Here is a 17624-nt window from a genome sequence, read left to right as displayed (position 1 = left end):
ATATTCCACATACATTCACTTGTATACTATTTGGCAATGTTTCAAAGAATGTTTTTAATTCCAAATGTCCTCCCTTATAAAACAATGAGACCATTCCATCATTCTAAGACATCAATCAGTTAAAATGGAGAAATAAACTGGTCAAGGAAGTAATTTGACCTTTTCCAAACTTTAAACAGAAAAAAACTTCTAGTTTGGATATTTTGTAGAAAAGTTAACCAAAAAGCCTTTCCACGGTGTCATGTTAGCATCTAATAGCGCTTGTCGGTGACATCTGGGCACTATTAGGGCGTGCGTGTAGCTGCCATTTATTTGAGCTGTGCCTATTCATCACCAGTTTCTGTAAATTCAACAATTAAAGTGTGCAGGAAGGACTCCGGGCTCTATCGTGGCCCATATTTCAGGAAAGGGGACACCCTGTGTCTAAAAATAAGATGATATAAATATAAGCCGGATTTCCTATTTGACAGAGGAAAACTATTGTGAAAACAAGATTGTTTGTGACAGTGGAGCATTCAGCTAGAAAGGAATATTACATGACTATGGTTTTTTAGTAGCCGTTGCATTATCCATGTCCAGATTTGATGCTTGGTTGTGGCTGGGTAATAGGAGAAAATGTCTACATACTTTCTATAAACCCATCGCCCACTTGCTCCACTCTCTGAAGAGAGGATCTAAGGGCTTGCTCACATGACCGTAGAGGGAGAATTGGGTCGATTACTCTGATCATAGTGTCAGCACAGTCTGATCAGATTCTCTTGCATACTGTAAAGAAGATGGAGAACAAAGTTTCTCCATCTTCTCCATTGTGTGAATCCACGGAAATCTGAAGTCCGATGTTTTCCACGCACCATATACTTGAAAGAGGTGAGTGGCTTCTGATTTCAGAGTGAAATCGCAGCATGACATTTTTTTTCCACTGACAGTTTGTCAGTGAAAATAGTCAGGCATCAGCACTGCCCCAGTGAATAACATTGGCCAAGTGCCATCAGATAAAATATTGGATAGCGCTCATCCGATGTATACACTTGCGTGAAAACCATAAAATGAAGATGTGCAGTGCTTAGCATTTTAGCAATCTGTTAGGTGGAGGTCCGAGTGCAGAGACCCCATCAGTGGTCTGAGAAGTCCGTATAAACTGTCAAATATTTTTTAACCTAAATTATTGGTATTCTTTTAAATGGCTTTTTCAGAAAAAAATAAATTGCTATGGAATAACAAGACAATTACCTGAGTTTCCTGCAAAACTGACTGAACTTTCTTACGCTTCCTATTGCTGGCAGCAGATGGTAAAACTAGTAATGACATTATTAGTTTGGTCATTAAAGGGGTATTCTGGTTGGAAAAAAAATCACCTGTCTCCTGGATATGTGATAACTATTAAATCAGTCAGGCTCTGACTTCCGAGGTGCCCATTAAGGTTGCACTCAGTATTTTACAGTCAAGGGAGCAGTATATTAGAAGCACGTCACCACTTCTGTATTTATCACCCACTCCTGGTTTTGGCTTACACATACTGAACATGTGACTGTGGTCTAATTGCCAAAATGGAGCCCTTTCAGGGCAGGTGAAAACAACTGTAGATTCTTGCATCTGAGGGAATCGAGTGATTATGCTAATCAGACTCAGTCTGATCAACTTCTCATCTGAGAGAATCAGGAGAAAGTCTCCATCTTCTCCATTCTTGGTCCATAGAAATCGAGCTGCACTCCGATGTCATCCGAGTTCAGTCTGCTGGTTTCCATTGACTTGCATGGCTAAGTGTGATCCGACTATCAGATCATTCTTGGGCACGGAGCGATGTGTTTTTTTTTTTTTTTTTTTTTTTTTAAACAGACTGAGGCTGTCCAAGCAAAAAATCATTGGTAGGAGTGAGATCTGATGTTTTGTTGACTGTCAGTCATCTGCTCATCATGCATGTACTCCACTTCCACTCTGTTTATTTTATACAGGACTGTCGGAGCACAGTACTTGTAAAATGTCCAGAATTAGTTTTTTTGCCGTGGGAAAGCTATTTGGTATCACGAGAAGCCTTTATGCTTTGAACCAGATTGATGTAATGTATATGATCAGTATGTAGTTATGTAAACCGGTGGTGTAAATCCTCCGTACTCCTGATGGCAGGTTCTGCTCTGTAGCACCAGAACATAACCCTGTGAGCTGTTATCTTCTGCTATCTCTGCCTATTAATCTGCTTCTCTGCAAACAAAGGACTTCAAAGGCCGCCTGTTTCCCTGCAGGGTAACCTGATCTGGCAGTAAAGTTAGTGAACTGCACTCCAGCAGGAAATATTCAATCCCTCCAGTGACTGCTGTGGCACCATGCTGCTGGCAGGGCCCCACGTGGCTGGTGGGCTCCTCCATCTTTCCAACATTGTCATATTGTACTTTATAGTTGCAGCATGGGTGATGATTGGAAAATCAAAGCGATGTCTTTCACATATGGTGGTGTTTCACACACCCTTCCCTTTGAATGTGAAATGTAAACTCCGTTAATGTATATTTTCTTGGCGGCCGGCAGTGATGAGGGGGTCCTATGACATGAAGCAATAAACGTTTACTGAGAGCAATAAACCCATTTATGATGCACTTAATTTGGGATCTTTGTGTTTTATCTGTGACTCTGGTGGCAGAAATTCTTTTATTTGCAGGTGTTCAATGATATGTATCAGGGGCTGGCAATACAACATGGCGTGGAAAGACATTAAATGTAGACTGGGGAATCCCAATATATGGAATTCCTTCTGAGGACATTTCTGTACTGCGCTGATTTATTTCTATTCCTTTATATTACTCGCTTATATAGCACCATCATATTCCACAGCGCTTTACAGACCTCATCATCACTGTCCCCATTGGGGCTCACAATTATCGATGAGCGAATTTGCTCGGGTTCCCTCTTGTTCGGCAAGCTATAGCGCTTGCCGAATAGGCTGCAGAGGGAACCCGGCTACCTGGATTGCGCCTGCCGATCAGCTGATCAGTGCTGCATGTATTGCGGCTGTGTGACAGGCACGACACATGCATGGAGAGCCTGAGTGTTGTGACAGTGACACAGCAGCGACGCATGCAGCTGATCGGCCGGCGCTATCCAGGTAGCCGGGTTCCCTCTGCAGCCTATTCGGCAAGCGCTATAGCATCTTGTGTACACTAGAGATGGTGAACAGACAAGGTAATTGTTTTTTTTACAGATTGACGCCAGTTCCACTTATCTAAATAATTTTATTTATATAGCGCTAACAAATTCAGCAGCATGTGTTTTTAAAACTCGCTTAAAAAATGAGGGTGCTGGGTATTAATCAGATCGTCCAGGGTAGAGCATTCCAGAAAACTGGAATCGCTTGGGTCGTTACGGATGTGGCGATAACACGTGCACTTTTTTTGTCGACTTTGTATATAAAACAGCATTTTTACTGGCAATTTTTTTTTTTATACTTTTGATTTTTTTTTTTTTCCTCCTATTTGTCCCCAATTGGTATCATACAGTAATATTGTCTTACAATTAGTACCATATAGTAATTCTGGCCAATATATTGCAGTAATGGTCCGCCGCCCTGGTCTCCATCTTGCTGTAATGGTCCCCATATTGCAGTAATGGTCCCCCGCCCTGGTCCCCATTTTGCAGTAATGGTCCCCATCTTGCAGTAATGGTCCCCATCTTGCAGTAATTGTCCCCATATTGCAGTAATGGTCCCCCGCCCTGGTCCCCATCTTGCAGTAATGGTCCCCATATTGCAGTAATGGTCCCCATATTGCAGTAATGGTCCCCATATTGCAGTAATGGTCCCCATCTTGCAGTAATGGTCCCCCGCCCTGGTCCCCATCTTGCTGTAATGGTCCCCATCTTGCAGTAATGGTCCGCCGCCCTGGTCCCCATCTTGCTGTAATGGTCCCCATATTGCAGTAATGGTCCCCATATTGCAGTAATGGTCCCCATATTGCAGTAATGGTCCCCATATTGCAGTAATGGTCCCCCGCCCTGGTCCCCATCTTGCAGTAATGGTCCCCATCTTGCAGTAATGGTCCCCATATTGCAGTAATGGTCCCCCGCCCTGGTCCCCATCTTGCAGTAATGGTCCCCATCTTGCAGTAATGGTCCCCATATTGCAGTAATGGTCCCCCGCCCTGGTCCCCATATTGCAGTAATGGTCCCCATATTGCAGTAATGGTCCCCATATTGCAGTAATGGTCTCCCGCCCTGGTCCCCATATTGCAGTAATGGTCCCCATATTGCAGTAATGGTCCCCCGCCCTGGTCCCCATCTTGCAGTAATGGTCCCCATCTTGCAGTAATGGTCCCCATATTGCAGTAATGGTCCCCCGCCCTGGTCCCCATATTGCAGTAATGGTCCCCATATTGCAGTAATGGTCCCCATATTGCAGTAATGGTCTCCCGCCCTGGTCCCCATATTGCAGTAATGGTCCCCATATTGCAGTAATGGTCCCCATATTGCAGTACTGGTCCCCATCTTGCAGTAATGGTCCCCTTTGTGCTGCTGTTCATACACATTAAAAAAAAATCCTTCTCACCGGTCTTCCACTCCCTCAGTGAATAGTCCTCTTCTCCTCCACAGCCGGGGCAGTGCATGGCAGTGACATCTCAGGCTGCCGTCACACTATCAGTATTTGACATCAGTATTTATAAGCCAAAACCAGGAGCGGAACAAACAGAGGGAAAGTATAATAGAAACATATGCACCACTTCTGTATTTATCACCCACTCCTGGTTTTCACTTACAAATACTGATGTGAAATACTGACCAAATATTGCTAGTGTGACGGCAGCCTTACTCTGCCCTCGCGTCATACCAATGTCCGCTTCCAGCCTCTGATTGGACGGTGGTAGTTATTGGTATTGTGGCTGACACCTGCTCTCTTCCCCGTGATACATTTCAATTGACTGTGTCAAAGGACCCACGTTTAATTGAAAAGAAACGCTGGTGGCCCCCTGGGCATCATCATTAGGGGATCTCTCATGATCCTGTGGGCCGCATGAAGCAACCTGAGGGGCTGTGTGTTTTGAGACCCCTGTTGTAGTATATGGGTAACAAGTGCAATGACTGGCACAAGCAGCTGGACAGAAATTCAGCTTATCTGGAAAACGACTCTATTAGGGTCCTTATAAAGGATTTGCAGGAACAAAACGTTTTCTAGTGCAATAGATGTGTCTGATAAGCAGAGCTGTAATACCACAGAATGGCCATGCATGACAGTGGCACTGTTTCCGCACAAAGTGCTTTTTGTTTAATTTTGTACAGTTGTTTGAAGTTGTGAATGGTTTTTGTTTTTTTGTTTCTTTTCCCTTCAAGCATCTGCCTGAACTGCACGTGCAACATGCCAAAGGGGTCATATTAAAAGGAGTTGGAACTGTTCTCTACCATCTGAGGAAATGTAAAATGCAATTTCTTTTCCAGAGAAAGTATATAATTTCCCCTGTGAAAATTTGTCATTTGCAGACACATTGCTAGATGTGACTTTTCCACATTCTTGAGTATAAAGGGGATATCCCAGCATATAATTGTGATCGCAAACCTGGCTACCCCATCGATCCACTATTGGCTGTTACCAGCTCTTATCCGGTCGCTAATAACAGCTGATCAGTGGAGGTGCTGGGTATCAGACCCCCAGTAATATATCGATGGCCTAAACCAAGGATGATCTGCAACCATTTAAATTTCATCTAACCCTAAAAAGGCACCAGGGAGCAAATGCAGCACTACCATAGGAGACATTAAGCAGCATAGAATTCCCATTAAAATGAATGATCCCTTTTATAATTAGACTGAGCATCTTGCTGTTCTGGAGTAATTTTAAAGGATTATCGAATTTTCAAGTAACATTTTCATTTGTGAGGACATGAAGAATAACATGATCTGTCCATGACTTGTATTCTGCATTTTCACGTTTTCTCCTCTGCAAGTTCTCTCTCTAAACTCTGAGCTGGGGGGAGGAGACTAGCTGCTATAGTGTCTCCAATACACAGCACAGCACACAAGGATGGATTCCTACTGTATTTCCTAACTTACAATACAGACAAAAGCAGCAACAGCATGGAGGAAATTATACAGAAGTAATGAGCAGTGGAGATGTGAATCCAGCTCTAGAGGTGAGGTGAATGACTTGTTCAAAAGCACAGCACAATCTTTTGGTCTTCCTCTACCTGTTTCCTCACTTTTCCCCTCACAGCTCTTCCCCTCTCTAGGTGTAACCTGATGCCTCACTATACTGGTAGAAAGTCAGTCTTTGTATTTGGGCTATTTTTTCAAAGTGGATGGTAAGTTTAGGAGGCAAGGGGAATGGGAAGAAGTGGCACATATGTAAGGGTAGGTATGCAGTAGAAGATGTGGCGTTGTGTAGCACTCGTGACGAAATGTTGCCATATACTGTCCAAACTGACTAAGGCAGAACTGAAAGATGGAAGGAGTGTTTTTGGAAGGATCTAAAGAGTACACCGGGTCAGGTGGTAGCAGTGGCGCAGTTATCCAATATAAAAGGCTGGAGTGACAAGGTGGGAAGGCAATTGGCGCAAACCAGCGGGACATGAGTGGAGGGATGCAGAGGCTGAGTTACTGAGATGTGCTTGGGGACCAAGATGGGTGGAATGTTGTGAGAAAAGCATTGAGGTCCACACTACGCCAGTCAAAATCCATACTCCGATCAGCACCCAAAGCCCAGCTTTCATGAGTGGAGCCAGACGTCTGTTCAACCACCGAAGTCGGGATATGGATCATTATCTGGGAGTGGCCATCCACTGTGGTGACCAGGAGGCGCAACTGAACTGGGTCGTTACTTCCAACACTGACGTGTGGTACAGGGTTCAGGCTGGGACTGTTTTGGCAGAAGGGACAGGGTCCGAGAAGTGAGAAGGGCCCATAGAACATTGTGACTTTGTGACGAGGCCTTGCGGCTCATTGGGAAGTACCAGTGACCTCTGTTACCACTGCAATTGGTAAATTATTTATTGGCATTTTTGCTCATATTTTATGACGTGATATCTTATATAGAAATAACTGAAAGTTTGCACATTTAACCCCTTCACCCCGTGTTAAGAAAATAAATAGTTCAGTTGGTTACCTCCGCCTCATCGTTGCCTGCCTAGTAACCTATTCACCTATATATGAGGAATGAGGCAGATCTCTGAGATTTATTACTAAGTTGCTTATCTTCTGTACTCTTAATTTATGCAAAGTTTGATGAAAGTACAGTTCCCATTTAGGGACCATAAAAGTAACTGGGTCACCTGATGTCTAACTTTTCGGCGTAAAAACGATGGAATTTCTCACCATGTGTTTGGCAGACGATATCGGCTGGCAGCCCTGACCAGCTGTGTTTCTCTTGCAACCACTTTTCCTGTTTTAATAGGAGGAAACCTTTTCATTGATAAATCTGGATATCTGTCAGGCCAAGTCTGGAGTAAATTTTGGTGACTCCCCTCAGTGAAAAGTGCTGAGTGCAGCTCTAGTCAATGTTTCACTTGGCTGGAGAGAGCTGGAAGGAAACAGAAGGGCTGCATAGATAGATATACATTAGCTGCTGATATGTTTACAGCAGGAGGTGGCAGGAAGGGCAGTGGTTGGAAGGTGGGGGTGACATGTCCAATTTATATCCAGCACAGTAGCAAATGTGGAGAGTGACCCAACTCGGGTCATCCATGGTTATTTCGTATTCTGCGAAATTATCAAATGGAATATTAAAAGCGATCAGCACGTCTGGCCTACATCACCAGGCGTGGACGTGCGTCTGCCCATTGTTTTACAGGGAGGGAAGACCTATAACTAGAATATACTTTTTAGTAAGTTCTCCTTGTTTGTATGAGTTTCCTCTAGGTACACCAGTTTTGTTCCACATACTAAGATGACTGGCTTTTTATAAAATGGATCTTAGTGCGTCTCAGCCATAGATTGTGTGATCCCAACTAGAGACGGAGTTGCGTGTATAACTGCTATAGCTCCAGACCCCCTCCACGCCAAGGGTGCTTTCACAGTGCGCTTAGGCTCCCATTCCGTAGGGTCTTGCATCTGAACCCCCCCGCAAAACTGGATTGGACGTATCAGCTGACAGTACCATACACTACAATGATGTCGTAGAGCAAGGGGGACACTGACATGGCAGAGTGCATGTTCTCTCTCCTGGCATCATTATAGTCTATTGTTATGGTTTCCAATGGCAAGGAAACATCAGAAGCATAGAATAAACGGACAAGCTCTCGGGTGATGGAAACTAGAGCTGACCGCGATGCTAAACCTACACACCACACTAGAAGTAGCCAGGGGGCATTCCTGCGTTGTCTCTAGATGCCGCGCGCCAGCCGGAGAACTAACTACCCCTGGTAGAAGAAAACACAGTCCTGGCTTGCCTCCAGAGAATGTCCCCACAGGAGATAGCAGCCCCCCACATATAATAACGGTGAGAGCAGATGAAAAGACACACGTAGTATGAAAGCAGATTTAGCACAGAGAGGCCCGCTAACTAAATAGCAGAAAGATACAACAGAGGACTTCGCGGTCAGCTGCAAAACCCTTCAAAACACCATCCTGAAATTACCTTAACTCATGTGACAACTCATGCCACTGGAGTGGTAATTTCAGCCCAACAAGAGCTTCCAGCTGCAGAGATTCACATAAGTGCAAACTGGACAAAACATACAAAAATAGACTTAAGGACTAAAGTGTCCAACTTAGCTGAGCAGAAAACTGGGAGCAGGAACATGCAACAGAATCACTCTGGATACATTAATGGCCAGCATTAGAATGACTGAGGAGCAAGGTTAAATAGGATACTCCCACATCCTGATAGGAACAGGTGAACTGAGAAGGCAAAGCTTGCAGGACACCAGTACCACAAGAGACCACCGGGGGAGCCCACGAACCGAATCACAACAGTCTATGGCCCCATCGGCGCATACTGTCATGTTCTCAATGGCAAGAGAACATAGCATCAGCATATATAGGAACTAGCTCTTGGAAGATGGGAACTGAGCTGACCATGAACTAAACCTAACACACAACTAGCAGTGGCCGGGTAGCTTGCCTACGTTGATTCTAGATGCCCAGCACCAGCCGGAGGACTAAATAATACTAGCAGAGGAAAATATTAGTCCTAGCTCACCTCTAGAGAAATACCCCGAAAGGAGACAGAGGCCCCCCACATGTATTGGCGGTGAATTAAGATGAAATAACAAACGTAGTATGAAAATAGGTTTAGCAAATTTGAGGTCCACTTACTACATAGCAGAAGACAGAAAGGACACTTTCATGGTCAGCTGAAAACCCTATCAAAACACCATCCAGAAATTACTTTAAAACTCTGGCATTAACTCATAACACCAGAGTGGCAATTCCTGTTCACAAGAGCTTTCCAGACACAGTAACGAAACTACAGCTGTGAACTGGAACAAAAATGCAAAAACAAACATGGACAAGAGTCCAACTTATCTAGTAGTTGTCTAGGAGCAGGAACAAGCACAGAGAGGCTTCTGATAACATTGTTGACCGGCAAGCAACTAACAGAGCAGCAAGGTTATATAGCGACTCCCACATCTTGATGGGAACAGGTGAACAGAGAAGATGAAGACACAGTTCAATTCCACCAGTAGCCACCGGGGGAGCCCAGAATCCAAATTCACAACAGCATACGTCCCAATTCAATCTTGTGAGGGCTTTGGACGTAAACCTTGACTGGGCCAATGAATGGGTGCCTGAATGCAATGTGAAAGCACCTTGGTGCATATGATCGCTCGAATCGGCGAACATTCCTTTTATTTTTTCCTTTTTACATTGGGATCGATGAAAAACTGATGTTAGACTTCCTTGCCAACAGCTGTTTTACTATATAATACAACGTTATATAAAATAAATATATATATATATATATATATAATTAGCATTTCACCCGCTACGGGTCTAGGACACTCGCTTAGGTGCGACAAATGACAATCAGGAGACACGTTTCCTTAAAAGTTCACAGGTTTATTGCTCCATAAACCACATGGCAACAGGAACAACAGGTGAACAGTCTTACATCAGACAGATGAGTCCTCAATGTCCATAGTAGAGCTCCGCTCTCTCTCACATCTGTGGGCACACAGACCGTGCTATGACCAGCACGTAGGCTCTCCAGCCTAAAGATGGTCTCTGTGTGTTGTTCAGGACGTCTGTCCCCACTTGGAACCGTCCAACACACAGGCCACTCTGTCAGGGTGGACACTTCCAGGTGTCCTGGCTGGACACTGCACACACCCACACACTCTCTCTCCATGTGCTACACACACCTCCATTATGTAGCCTGAAACCACACCCAGAAACCCTGTTGTGAACTCTGTTTTCGGGCTCCCTCTTGTGGTCACAGGTGGTATTGTGAGTTTTGTTTTTGGGCTCCCCCTGGTGGCTTTGTTGGTTATCCTGCTGATCTGTGGCTGGATCAGCTGCCTCGTTATGCACTAGGGAGTTTCCTATTTAGCTCTGCTTCACCTCCACTTGTTGCCGGCTGTCGATGTATTCAGTGCTATTTTGATCTCCCCTGATTATCTTCGTTTTCAGTCTCTTCTGGAGAAGCTAAGTTTCTGTTTGATTATTTTTTGCTCATCAGTCTGCAATATGATTTCAGTGTATGATGGGTTAGTCCAGCTTGCTAATATGCGAGTTCTTGCTGCTGGTAAGCTCTGGGGTACGGAGTTGCTTCCCCCGCACCGTTTGCTCAAGCCCCCGCACCAACTATCTCTGCGTGGATATTTTGCTTAGGGTTTTCTATTGATCGCACAGCTCCCTTCCTATTTTCTGCTATCTAGTGTTAGCGGGCCTCATTTGCTAAATCTATTTCATCTCTGCATTTGTGCTTTCCCCTTAACTCACCATTAATATTTGTGGGGGGCTTTTCTATTTCTTTGGGGTCATTTCTCTGAGGCAAGTAAGGACTTTACTTTCCCTCTAGGAATAGGTAGTTTCTCAGGCCGTGAAGAGACGTCTAGGATTTCCAGGTAACGTTCCACGGCTGCCTATAGTTGTTTGCGGATAGGATCAGGTTGCGGTCAATCCAGATACCACTTTCCCAGAGCTGATCGTCGGTTTAGTTACTTAGCTAGTCAGACTTGTGATCCTTGCCACTAGGATCACAACAGAACCCATCACATGATTAGACATGTGGTTCTGACATCACCACAGGTCCTGAAACAAACATAGATAGGCATGGTTATGCCCTTTACCCAGGGGTGAGGTATATGGGTAGCCAGACCCTCCCATCTCTCATAGCTACCCGTAACCCGGACCCAAACATACTAAACAATTCCTTATTGCCTTATGTGCATTACAGAAAACACTCCGGGTTACATCACAGCGACAAGCCTTCTCTGTGATACATACCTCCCGTCAAGCACATGACCAGTCGCTGTGTATGTGTATATATATATATATATATATATATATATATATATATATATATATATATATATATATATATATATATATATATATATAATAATTTTTTTTTTTTAAATATTATATAAGACTATGAAATTCCAACAATCAGATCAGTCTCTTCCCTCAATATCTGTTAGGGAGGGAAAAGTCGGTAGGCTCCCATACCCATACATATTAGATTGGTGTTTTGTCTCAACATCACCAGGTTAGCCAGACTTTCAACTAATTTGTATGGTATAAGGCCTATAACTGTAGAAACTTGATTCATTCTATTTTTATGACCTAGTTACACAAGAATATTTTCTGATCATGGCTATACCTACAATTTTGTTATTGGTGTTGGTTCAAGTAGCATGAAACCACCATGATCACACAAATGATGGGACTATGCTGCTCCACCAAGCCTTGTATCTGGAGGGTATTCCAGCTAACAGATCTACACTGAGCACCTAAGGATCACCCTACAAACCAAAAAGTACAGCATACCTTCATCCATAAAGAAATAGTAAATCATCTGATCCCTCATGGCTGGTTTAGCAGGATAATTCTCATTTTGTGCTCATATTTTCTGCTAATGTAAAATCCGCATTGTAACCTTAAAACAAAAACATGCTGTGACTACAAATGGAGGAAACTGCACTCTGGAGAATGGCCGCGTAAGGAAGTAGCCATGTGACACACAGCAGGAATGGATGACTGCACATTCTCTATATTCAAAGAAAGAATGAAGGAATTATAGTAAGACTGGCTAATACACAATCATGAGAATTTTGGAAGGAAGTGGAGATAGGAGGAATAAACGAGGGAGTGGTATGGGAAGGAAAAAGCCAAATTCCTACTGCTATCTACAGGTGCCTACCCCACTTATTGCCGATTTGCTTATTGACTCTGAGACCCTCTTGGACCTTTCTTCTTTCCCAGTATTGTTTGTGTGATCCTGTGGATTGATTGCACATGAGGAGGGTCATTTGTTGATAACCAACCTTCATCACTCTAATGTCTGGAATGTGATCTTAACAAGCTGACATTGACCACTTATTGGCGGGAGGCCATTGTTTCCAATAAATATATTTCGTTATAATTTTTGATGTTGACACTACTTGTCACAATTAAGCATTGTTATCTAAGGATTGTTATGATTTACGATCTGAATTTGTGGATGGGAAATCTGTAGAGTATTATAGTAACAGAAAAGTGTGAGATTTTACCAAATGTCCTTCACGCACAGTGGAAAAAATTGCAGTGGAAATTGACATACGATGTGGCGTTAACTCAATACACACTGGTATACATACTATATGTCCAATGGAAAAGCTCCATGACAGTGAGTGCTACAGTCGTAATCGTTTTTGCAATATTGCTGTTCTGAAAAGAGGAAATCTAAAAGCATTTTAAGATTGCATGCCCCATGTGATCAGATGTCAAACCCGCCATGAATAAAATACAAGGCCCTTTTATTGTGCTTGCTTACATGGCACCAACCTATTCCGCACCGCTTTACAATGCACCACTGTTCCCATTGGGGTTCAACATCTAGTTTCCCTATCAGTACATCTTTGGAGAACCCAGAGGAAACCCACGCAAACATGGGGAGAACATGCAATCTCCTTGCAGATGTTGTCCTTGGGATTTGTGGATGGGAAGCCAGCAAAGAAGTAGAGTAACATCAAAGGTTTTACTACTTCAGTGTTCCTCATCATTCATTGGTGTGATCTCTACTGTCATCACTAACAGACTTCTAGCTGGTGGCTACTCCTTCTAATTTGCACCTAAACACCTTAAAATTAAGAGGGCATCTTCAGATGTTCCTTTTAGGGAATGTCCCGTGAAAAAACGTTAACCTCCAGATATGGGATTAATCTGCAGGTTACTAGCATTCTGAACCTATCAGACTGCCGCACTTTGAAAATGAACTTTTTCCCCTCTGGCAGAGGTCACGGTTTCAGTCACAGGGGTGGCGCCATCGTGGGTTCAGTCACCGCTCTGTGCTTAGAGAGCAGTCCCTGAAACAGCTTCTCTGGCACTGACTGAGAGCAGCTCCGCATTAGGTGCATTTACAGTAGTTCCTCTATACATAGTAGTGACTGAACCAGTGCTGTTGTCACCCCCGTGACTGAAACCCAGGGAACTTTAACTTCCTCCTGTCTTAAAATGCCTTTACACTACTAAATTATCATGAACACGTACCTAGGAATGCTTGCTTCCCAATCATGCAGTGTAATCAGGCTGCCAACCACCCAAAGAACTAGCAAATGGTTTGTTGTGTGAAATGTCCTTTTGGTTTGCCCAAAGATCATAGTTCTCCATAGCAAGAGACAGGACTTGCACTGCCGAGAACAATGGCGATCAAACTGCCTACTACTGATTGTTCACTGCGCATCAGGAACAGGACCACATCGGCAGGTGAACAGTTAGGTGCAATTTTGCCATATATATGGGCTCCACATATTCTTTATAGTCCTAACCTAGACATTGAATGTTCCTAGTGAAAGTTGTGTGCGGAGTATTGGCAAACCTGTGAAGGGTTAAGAAGGAACAATTCTCTGACAGGACACAGATTTATGGTTGCCATCTTTCCCAGCAGTGTCCACCACTAGTATTTGCAGCTGATAACATTATAACATAGATATAGTATAAATCAAACCTTGACATATGTAGAAATGTGCAGACAGTTACCGCTTTGTACCTGGATTGTGTGTGAGCCGTCACCGCCTGTCTTGGTATTACTCATATTAATGCCTTCAGCCTTGATGTTCTGCCATTGTACACAGCCCAGATAACGCATTTCTCCTCACATGCCTTTGTATAAGTCTCATTGTTCACATTCCACCTGCCTCTTCCACTCCTCACATACTGGAGGCTGAGATCTCACAAGTGCTCTTCATGTTCTCTCCATACTGTGAATGTCGGCCATTTCTAGGAAATCACAAGTGATTTTCCCATCACAAGCATTTACTGTAAAGCATTTGACATTTGGAAAAATGCAGATTTTACCTTAAGTTCACTCATGCAAAGTAACGATTCTGGAGTAAATTCTTGGCGTTTGGAGTAGTGTTCCTCGGTTAATGCATGACTAACTTAGAGGAGCTATCACTTGCCATAACATATTTTTTACCTGATGTAAATGCTAGTGTTCACTTTTTTGTTCCTGAAACATGACCCCCTCTTCCTTGTATTTAAATCTTGTAATTTTCACCAACTGTGCGACCCGAAAGAAGACTCCCAAAAAAGAGTTGATGCCCCCGTGGCTGACAAGTCTAGATTTCTGTAGGAAAAGGCTATATCTTAGAAACTGAGGGGTGCAGGAACTAAAGAAAAATGCCAGTGACAGGCCTTCTTAAAAGGGGTTATCCGGCCTTGGGGTACAAGTCTGCAGTCAGTCTGTGACTGCAGACTTTTGAATCCTCACATTGCTTGCTGTGAGGATTCCCTGGTGCTGGGAGTTGGTGGTCATGTGACTGCAAGTATGCGCCATGCACGTCTAGTCGGCACATGACTGACGGCATGTATACAAATTTCATACTTGCACAGACTACTCACAACATTCAGTGTGTTTGATGTGAGGATTCAAAATCTGCAGTCACATAGACTTGTACCCTAAGGCTGAACAACTCTCTAACTACTAGTTATTTCTATTGCCCTTATTAAAGGGGTGTGTGCCTACTTAATCAGGTACTTTCATACCAGTGTTAACATTGATTTTATTCACACAACACATGGATGCAACATAGATATGTTTGCTGTCCATTTCTTATTTATTTTTTTACTGATCCATTGGGTGAGTTTGTTCTGTAAATTTGACCAAAGTATGGCATGTCTCTATTTGGACTTGTGAAAAGTACCAAAGACTATAGGTCAATTAAAAACGGATAGCACATGTGCGATAAAAATGAACATGTGAATAGGTCCCTAGACTGGGTATGTATTAATTTAAGCCTGGTCACAAGGTGCATGGCGGTTTATTTATACATTTCAGGTGGAGTGACTCTCATGCACTTGATTTAGGTTATATTGCATTTAGTAGAGTGCTTTGTTCCTGTGCGGACCACCTAAATCTGTGTGGGGCGACAAGGCGAGGTGTTGAGACATGAAATCTCAGTATCACATTGCGACATCTACTGCTTGACCGTTGTACTGCAACCCACAACCAGCTCCAGCCAGAACGTTGTGGTTGTAAAGAATCCAACGCAGATTGATTTTCAGTTGCTTGTTGCACGTGACTTTGGTACCATAGACTTCAGGTCATATGTGGGTTAAGGCCCAAATACTGTACATATAGGACGGCTATCTATTGTATATGGGAGCCCTTATTGTAAGGGAAGATATCGATCCACCATGTCTGCTTCTGGACTGCCCATCTTTTTGTTCTCCCATAGATAAGCAGTCATCAGACATGTCTGGCATTGGCGCAAAGAACACCTGGCCAAATTATTACTTCTGTGTATGGGAGAGACTGTCGAGATGAGCAATTGCCCACATCACTGTTTGGCCGACAGCTATGTCATAAATTAGTTACTGTGATAGGATTTTTTTTTTCTTAACAGCCAAATCACAACTATAAGATGGTCACACAAGGTGGCGCTGACAAGTCGCACAAATGTTTGATGGCACAACCTGTCGAATTGCTGTCACACAACACTGCACCATTTAGCCCTATTGAAACCAATAGAAATCAGATAGCTGGAAATATATAGCCCCTTTATCTAAATCAGAAAAAGGAACATGTTCCCAGCACCATAGCACCATGAGGAATATTAAGCAAACGTTTAGAATCCACAATTTGCCAGTTTTCCGGTCACTGGGTTATTGCACTTGTACCTCCAGTTGTACATCTGACACTTGAAACTATGGGATTAATAATTTCTTATGCTTTCCTAATATAGTAATCTGAATGTGTATTTTTATCTATCCTAGTTCTAGACCAGCTGTTGCCAGAACTGAATGTGTTACTGAAGCTTTTGGACCACGAATTCCTGAGCGCCACCACTAGGGAGAAGCAAAGTGCAGTATGTAATATCCTACGCCAACTGCAGCCATCTCCGGGTAGGAATCCCTCATCGAGGATGTGACTAATGCAGGGAACCGGTGCTTACTAAATACCCTGGTATCTCTTTATTGTCTCCTGTTACTAACTGGGCTTGACAACTGATAATATCTAATTTTTACAACTTGCTCCATGAGCATCCTTCATTATAATTTTTTTTTTTTTCTTCTATATGTCTATTGGTTTTCGATTTGTATTTTTCTTCCTTTATTTTTCTTTAACTTGCTTTGTTATTTGGATAAACTAAAAACATTTTTATTAAAACTAGAAAGCATTTGGTTATAGCTGTTTGACTTCAATGGGAGACATAAGCATAGAGTACTCCTAGACGGGCACAATACTTTGAGGGCTATTCCAAGCAAATAACACCTATCCACCGGATAACTGGTGAGAACTGTAAGCCCACGGTTGGGAACCCCACTAAACATTGACTGGTATCTTGTGTCCACCACTTCACCCTGGTACTCGCCTGGAGCACAGCCAGGAGCAGTTAAATGAAGCATAAGGTCACTCTTGTGCCCAGCCGTTCCTTTCAAGGTTGTAGGATTGACAGATAGTCAAGTGATGCAGTCGTCTATCTTACAATCTTTAGACTGATTATAGAGGAATTGCTCATGAGCAATCTGTTGCTCCATTCAACTGATCTAATAGTTATAACCTATCCAGTGGATAGCTGGATGGATGATCACTTTGAGACCGCAATGCCTCTTTAGGTCTTTAATTGGAACAGTGCAATTTATATCTGTACTGGTGAGGTTCCCTTTAAGGCCAATACCGTGATATATTCCAGTTTAGCAGAATTATTATTATGCCTTAACCTCATCTACTGGTCCCAAAGCTGCCAGGGCCTGAACCTCGTCCCCTGGTCCTGGACTGGCCAGGCCTGTTTCCAAAGTTCCCTGGTCCCAGTGCATGAACACTATTTCCTGGTCCTTCTGTGGCCCAGATCCAGCATCCTAGACTAGCGTGTCTGAACTAAGCCCTAAATAGTCAGCGTACGTGACCCCTGGGGTCAGCAACTGCAGTACTGGGTTCTGACCAGGAGTGGAATCTGGCTACCTGACGCATAAGCCTGACCTCCCCAATAGAGGCTCCAGTGAACACCAAGGTGGCTTCTTAGTTACTCCCCTTCCTGGTTAGACCCGGCCCTGTGGCAGTAAGTCCACAA

The 17624-nt window shown here is 43.5% G+C and overlaps 1 protein-coding gene across 1 annotated transcript in view; it reads left to right on the top strand.

The window, feature by feature from the left end:
• AFAP1L1 (actin filament associated protein 1 like 1) overlaps positions 1-17624 on the top strand; it is a 110460-nt gene that overhangs the window by 29442 nt on the left and 63394 nt on the right. Inside the window, exon 2 of the mRNA XM_077265768.1 lies at positions 16327-16455. Coding sequence (XP_077121883.1) covers positions 16327-16455 — 129 coding nt within the window. The remainder of the gene's footprint in view (positions 1-16326; positions 16456-17624) is intronic.

Source organism: Ranitomeya variabilis, chromosome 5, assembly GCF_051348905.1.
Source record: "Ranitomeya variabilis isolate aRanVar5 chromosome 5, aRanVar5.hap1, whole genome shotgun sequence".
Lineage (NCBI taxonomy): Eukaryota > Metazoa > Chordata > Amphibia > Anura > Dendrobatidae > Ranitomeya > Ranitomeya variabilis.
Note: the sequence above shows the minus strand (reverse complement) of the source record. Positions and strands in the feature narration are given on the sequence as shown.